The 7,216-nt window shown below is 37.4% G+C and overlaps 1 protein-coding gene across 1 annotated transcript in view; it reads left to right on the top strand.

The window, feature by feature from the left end:
* Positions 1 to 3,260: 3,260 nt before the first annotated feature.
* LOC106941036 (myelin and lymphocyte protein-like) overlaps positions 3,261 to 7,216 on the top strand; it is a 13,724-nt gene continuing 9,768 nt past the window's right edge. Inside the window, exon 1 of the mRNA XM_015023960.1 lies at positions 3,261 to 3,472. Coding sequence (XP_014879446.1) covers positions 3,383 to 3,472 — 90 coding nt within the window. The 5' untranslated portion in view covers positions 3,261 to 3,382. The remainder of the gene's footprint in view (positions 3,473 to 7,216) is intronic.

Here is a 7,216-nt window from a genome sequence, read left to right as displayed (position 1 = left end):
TTCAGAAATAATTTATTATCTAAACAATTTAAAGGGGGTGGCGCCCAAGCGCCCCCTACTGGCCAGCCGCCACTGTCTGTCAGACTGGAAAAGGTTACAAATCAGTTTCTAAAGCTTTGGGAATCTGGTGAACCACAGTGAGCCCGTTTTAGCCACACACGGAGAAACATGAAACTGAGTCTGACTCAATAAGCCACAGGTGTCAAACTCAAGGCCCAGGTGCCAATCTGGCCCTCCGTAGTTTTTTATGTGGCCCTGTAGACTCCAAATTACATCAGTAAGTCACTCCAGTTTTTCACAAATCAGCAAAATTTACACAAAATCAACAGATCCCCACATTTTTTTCTTCTGATTTACTGTAAAAAATGTTGAGTTTCAGCGACTGCAGCCTCAGCCTTACTTGATTCTATGTTATAGTCTGTAACTGATATGGCGAGTAACAAAAAGTCACATCTAACATCAATCATCGTAAAAATTCCTTTCAAAATTTAGATTGCAAAAAACACTAAAACAATCATAAAATCCTGGAGGAACATATTTATTGATATTTTAGCAGTTAAATTGGTTTTGTCAATACATTCTGGCACAACCGGCCCTTTAAGAACATTCAGATTTTTGATATGGCCCAAAATGAAAATGAGTTTGACGCCCCTGCATCAATTCATCGCACGATAAATTAAAAGGAGCTCAATAGTTTGCTTATGTTCCTCTAGAAGGTTTTTATTCACCTGAAGTTTCAATTATGTAATCCATTTCAATAAATATGTAATCCATTCATGAATAATGACCAATGACGTAATCCTGTCTTTTAGAAGTTGTTGCATTTATGATCGTATCATTTTACTGATTTAGTTGAAGATTATACTAAAGGAGACTCTGCTATCTAATAACAGGTCTGCAGAGCAAAGAGATAACGGAGGAATTTCAAGTTTCAGCATTTTTCTAAAGGAATTGCGTCAACATGAACCATTGTCTGGATGTTTTTGCTGATGCTGAAGTTAACCTGGTCAACCATCATATGAAGTATAATTGTCAATTGCAATGCATTTAAATATTTTTTCCCCCCATTTTTCATTAATTACTGTTGACTTTTCTGGGATATACACTTCTGGGAAAACTGACTAGCATAACCGTTTTCTGCGTGTTGTCACGATCTGCTGCACCTGGGTGTAGTTTTTTTTTTCTTTTTTGGGATTATTTTCTCCTTTTGTTAATGCTTTACTATGATTCCCTTTTATTTGTTTTGTTCAACAGTTTTCATCCAGAAGTTTCTTTCACTGGGTGTGCACCGTTTGTCACCCAGTGAGTAATTCATGCACAGGGACGGCTTTGTTTCAACTCCCAACTCACCCAACGTAACAGCCAGGTGGATCAGATACACTGTAAAAACACAAAATCCTACCAATCTTAGTGTACATGAAATAAGAATGTATGTAATGTAATGAATGAATGTTTAATAAAATTCATTGTCAGATTAGAAATTTAAATTATTCTAAAGTAAAATAAGCAGTTATTTTAACTTGACATTGAGTGAAAATAATAGAGAAATGTGGCTCTTTAACTAGGTGAGGGGACCTAATTATTTGGTTTAAACTGCAGCATTAAGTTAAAACTCAATTTAAGATTAATGAACTTAAAAAACAATGTTTAGACAACTTGTCTCTTGTTGTTAAATCAACTTCATGAACTTTAATTTCTGAGTTAAAACCAAAACTATTTTCTTGTCGACTTAAGTTGCATTTTCAAGGCAGCAGGTGGACTTTCATTTTCAAGTTAAACCAACTTCAAATGTTTTACAGTGTAACGTTCAGCTTAACGTCTCATCACAGATGGAGGAACAGAGTTTTGCCGCCATGTAGGTGAGGTGTGTGGTGTTGTTTTTGTTTTGGGATGGAGTGTTTTCCTCGTCAGGAGTAGGTTTCCCAAGCTGTAGGATAGGATGACAGCGGCAGGAAACCGGATCCAGCAAGTCGATTATCCGAGGTGTTTGTTGGACAGCTCAGCTGCCCGGCGGCCCGGTCCTGCCAAATAAGATGCTCGACATCTCCATGGCTCTGTCGTTTACAGACTGAGGTGTAAAAGTCTGCAGCACGTCAACAACAATGTATCCATTTCTGTTGTAAATAAAGTAAATGCCTACTCTGGATCTGCTATAAAACAAATGAGAAAAGGAGGGTCAATGTAAGCCACTTTACACAAATCCTCACTGATCAGATGTTTAACAAAGTCATCAACATCGGATTTTGAGTCAATGCATACACTTAACACTTTTTCAAATGGAGACTGTAGTGACTTTACTTTTTAATAACCTGCTGTTTGTGTAATTTGAGAACAGAAATGTTTAATTTAGAGACTCTCCACCTGATTGATTGAGTTTTGATAATCTCTAAAACAGGGGTGTGAAACTCATTTTCATTTTGGGCCAAATCAAGATTATGAAAGCTCTTAAAGGGCCGGTTGTACCAGAATCTGTGTTTGTGGTGCTAATTTGGAAATATTTATGCTTACTTGTGATGTCAAATGCAAATTTTATTACTCACAGTGTAGATTATGGACCATAATGAGGCAGCTGTTCAGTACAAGTAAGAATTTTTCTTGATAATTTTTGAGAAAAATCTGCTGTAAACTCCAAACTGTGTGTGATGCAAAAAAAAGTGCAGAGATTTTGTGTGAATTTCCACGATAAATTAATCCTCAAGAAACTGGAGGGACTGATGGATATAATTTGACAGTAAACAGATAAAACCTGGATTGATTTGATTGATGACATAATATTTAAGCACATTTAGTATTTAGTCTAGAAGAGGGCCACATAAAAAGCTGTGGCGGGCCAGATTTAGCCCACGGGCCTTGAGTTTGACACATGTCCCTAACAAAGTGTCAATTTCTTTACAAACCTGGTAAGACTTTTAGATAATTTTACCAAAAAGATTTCACAAAATGTTCACTGGCTGGATGTGAACAGAAATCCACCCATAACTTGTTAAGACAATCAAGTTTACAAATGTTCCTAATTTTGCGCCAATTTTTAGATAAACTTGTCATTTGTGGTAGAAATTAGAGGAACAGTTTTTTGTTGTTCCTCTTGTGTTGTTGTTGTTGTTTTGTTGTCGGCAGCAGCTCTGCCTCAGGTTGCCATGGTGATAAAGTAGACTCTGGTCAAAGATTAATTAGCGCGTCTCTCCCTGTCCGTCTGTTTCAGGACCTCAGATCCATCCTGCGCCGTGCGGGCCGGCGGGCGTGTCTGCGCTCGGCTGATGGGGATTCCGGTTTTTCCAGTCGGCTCCTTCTGGTTTAAAGCCCGGCAGATCTGAATCCTCCTCACTCTCTCTTCAGCTTCAGCAGCAGCAGCAGCAGCAGCAGCAGCAGCAGATCCGCGGAAATGGCTTCCAACACTGTAACGATGGGCCACCTGCCCAGCGGCGTGGGGGTTTGCACCACCATTCCGGACATCCTCTACGTGCCTGAACTGGTAAGAAATGGCGTCTGCGGGGATTTTAGCTGCAACTTACAACAGAGCAAGAGTTTATTTTTATTATTTTATTTCATTTTTCCCCCATAAAGAGGAATTTGGCGCCTCTATGTGCGCAAAATTAACTTTTACGCACGGATCAAACTGCCTCCTGTGCTCTACAAAACTTCATAGAAAATTTGAGAAAGCTGCAGAACAAACTAAGCTGAACTCTCCTTTTGTTAGTTTTGTCATTCTTAGGTTTAAAAATAAAACCACGTTTCACGTCATTCCTCTAAACAAGTCCGGTCAGTTTTTTAGTGGCTATTTTTTACTTCCTTCAAAACCGTTGTTTCCAAACTGTACAAACCTAAAATTATAAGTAAAAATCCTTTGTGAAGGTAGAAAAATTGATGGTTGATGTAGGTTATATAGGACGGGACAGTAAAGAGATGCATTTGTTTTTGTGAAGCAGGAAACAGCAAACTTTCTCCCTTTCTTTTCTGTCTGTGTCCATTACATTTTAAATAATTTCTAATAAAGCTTATTAGAAATTATATGAAACTTTCTAAGAAAGTTTCATATATGTTGGACACTAAGATAACAGCACTGCCAGACAGGACACAATAAAAAAACAAACAGAAAACAGAAAGATTCTCCAGACAAACATATTTCTCTCGTTTTGTTAGTGAGAGGGAATGCATAACAGCCTTCTGTGGCTCAATTAAAGTCCAAAAAAGTTTCTGGAACAACTTTGCTGATTCCCAAAAGACATTAACAACACTTGAAGGACGAGGAAACAACTGTATATGCAGACCAACATTTCGGTTTGTGGCCTTCATCCTTCGAATGACGCTGACGAAGGCCATATGTTGAGTCAGTCTGAACAGGAACAGGAAGCTGATTTGCAGTTGGAAAGTTGTGTGTTTGGATCCAGCTTTCCTCTCCATTTTGTCACAGGCAACAAACTTAAAGCCACGTCGATTAATATAATGTAACTTTGTGTTTGGGGAGCGACGGAGGAACACTTTGAGAGACGTTTGTCCACCTGATCAACAGTGACGTCTGGAGGAGAGGGAGCTCTATGAAGTCACTGTTCTGACTCCTCGTTAAAAGATTTTATCAGTTTGAACAGTGTAAACGGTTTAAATGTAGCCCATCTCTGCTTGTGATTGTCCTGCAAACCTTTCAGTTTGTCTAAAGGTGGTTTAACTTGAAAATGAAAGTCCACCTGCTGCCTGGATAATGTAATTTAAGTCACAAAAAAAATTTATTGATTTTAACTCAGAAATTAAAGTTCATGAAGTTGATTTAACAAGAGACAAGTTGTCTAAACTTTGTTTTTTAAGTTAATTAATCTTGAATTGTGAGTTTTAACTTAATGCTGTAATTTAAACCAAATCATTATTTCACAATATGCAAGGGAAAAAAATTAAAAGCCACATTTCTCTATTATTTTACTCATAAAATAACAACTTATTTTACTTTAGAATCATTTAAATTCTTGTTTCAAATTGCATGAACAAAATTTATGATCTGATGATGAATTTTATTAAACTTCACAATGAATTCAGCTCAGAAACATTTAGTGTGAACAGGACTTTATCCTCAGGCTTTAAAACAAACATTTTCCTTAATAAAACACCAGAGTCGGATCAATGTGACGCACTTCCATCTCAGGATACAGAAACATGCCGCTAAGCATTCTGGGAAATAGTTCCCACTCCTGTCTTTTTCTCCTTCCAGTTTTTTAAGTGCTAACCTAAAAACTCTAGTTTATTCAACTCTTGGAGGTTTGACAAAATTAATAAAAAATAACACAACTTACTGCTGTAAGTTTATCTTTTACAAACTCACATTTAGGTTCAAAATCTAAAACTGGCTAAATTTATTTGACTTAAAGAGTAAAGGATCGTAGACACAAATAAATGCAGCTCAAACGTTTTACAGTGAAGGTAAACGTAAATGTAAGAAGGAAAATTAGTGAGCTAATCAAATCAAGGGTTAGAGGTCAAAAACAGTTACAGGAGATTTAATTCCTCAATTAACCCTGTTAGAAGAGAGACGTCAAAAATCCACAAAAGTTTCCACCCAGCTCTTCTAACTTTAGTAAGAAGGAAGTAAGTTTGTGGAATGCTGCTGACGCCTTTATGTTTAACTGGAGTCTGAACTCAAAATGACCCACAGAGAAAAAGAGCAAACATGCAGGTGGAATTGGACTGTAAAGGCAGCAGGTTAGGAGGGTCGGCGCCATGAATAATGCAGCCCGTCAATCATTAGTGGTGTTGAATAAACGAAGGCAGAGGCACCCGGCTCCCTGCTGTGGAGCGAGCTGGACATGCAGGATGGACAAAATGAAGGAAACTCAAGCTGTGCATCCTTAAACAGAGGCTGAACGTAGCAGAGCGCCGTCGTTTATGTTCATCGTTTTCAGAGAAAGACATTCATTCTCCTCCCTGCAGGCCCAAAAGAATCACACATTGATTAGCTTCACAATATGAGCGGAACATATATATTTAAAAAAAAGCACCACACTGCAAAAACACAAAATATTACCAAGTATTTTTGGTTTAGTTTCTCTAGTACAAATATCTCACTACGCTTGAAATAAGACAAAACTCACAAGTAACTTTTCACAAGATATATCTGCTTATTTTAAGTCAATAATTCCTTAATGTTCATGAAAAAGTTCTGGTTCCACTGACAGATTATTTCACTAAAAACATGGGAAAAATTCTTGTTACAAGTGAAATAATCTGCCAATGAAACTAAAATATTTTTTGTCAATATTAAGGAATTATTTACTTTAAACAAGCAGATATATCATGTGAAAAGTTATTTATAAGTTAGTTTTGCCTTATTTCAAGTGAACTAGAAACTAAACCAAAAATTCTTGGTATGATTTTGTGTTTTTGCAGTGCGTGCTTTAAATTTTTGTCAGAGTTCACTGAGTACACTGCAAAAACACAAAATCATACCAAGAATTTTTGTCTAGTTTCTGTCACAAATATCTTAGATCACTTGCAATAAGAAAAAAAATTAACTTACAAGTAATTTTTCAGCAAGAAACTGGAGGTTGTTTTATGTCAATAATTTCTTAATATTGATGAAAAAGTTCTTGTTCCATTGGCAGATTATTTTTCTTATAACAAAACATTTTTCCCATGTTATAAGAGAAGAAATCTGTCTGTGGATCTAGAACTTTTTCATCAATACTAAGGGATTATTCACTCAAAATAAGCCTGTACATCTTGCTGAAAAGCTACTGATAGGTCAGTTTTGTCTAGTTTTGAGTGTACTACGATGTTTGCGACAGAAACTAGACAAAAATACTTGGTGAGGTTTTCTGTTTTGCATTGTAATCACCACCAACTGAGTGGGTAAATACCTTTGAGAACAAGACAGCGTTTCTAACAATGCTTTCCCTGTTAAAGGGGAACTTTCTTTGGCCCTCTGCGGTTTGCGTCCATTAGTCAGACAACATTCCATCTTTTACAACAACAACCCAGGAATGAGGAAATGAAGCAGCGTTGCGTTCAGTGTTGTGTTCAGCGTTGTGTTCAGTGTTGCGTTCAGTGTTGTGTTCAGCGTTCAGTGTTGTGTTCAGCGTTGTGTTCAGCGTTGCGTTCAGTGTTGTGTTCAGTGTTGCGTTCAGTGTTGTGTTCAGCGTTCAGTGTTGCGTTCAGCGTTGTGTTCAGCGTTGCGTTCAGTGTTGTGTTCAGTGTTGCGTTCAGCGTTGTGTTCAGCGTTCAGTGTTGCGTTCAG

This window comes from Poecilia latipinna, unplaced genomic scaffold (genome assembly GCF_001443285.1).
Source record: "Poecilia latipinna isolate Pla-1442-1.1 unplaced genomic scaffold, P_latipinna-1.0 Scaffold3468, whole genome shotgun sequence".
Lineage (NCBI taxonomy): Eukaryota > Metazoa > Chordata > Actinopteri > Cyprinodontiformes > Poeciliidae > Poecilia > Poecilia latipinna.
Note: the sequence above shows the minus strand (reverse complement) of the source record. Positions and strands in the feature narration are given on the sequence as shown.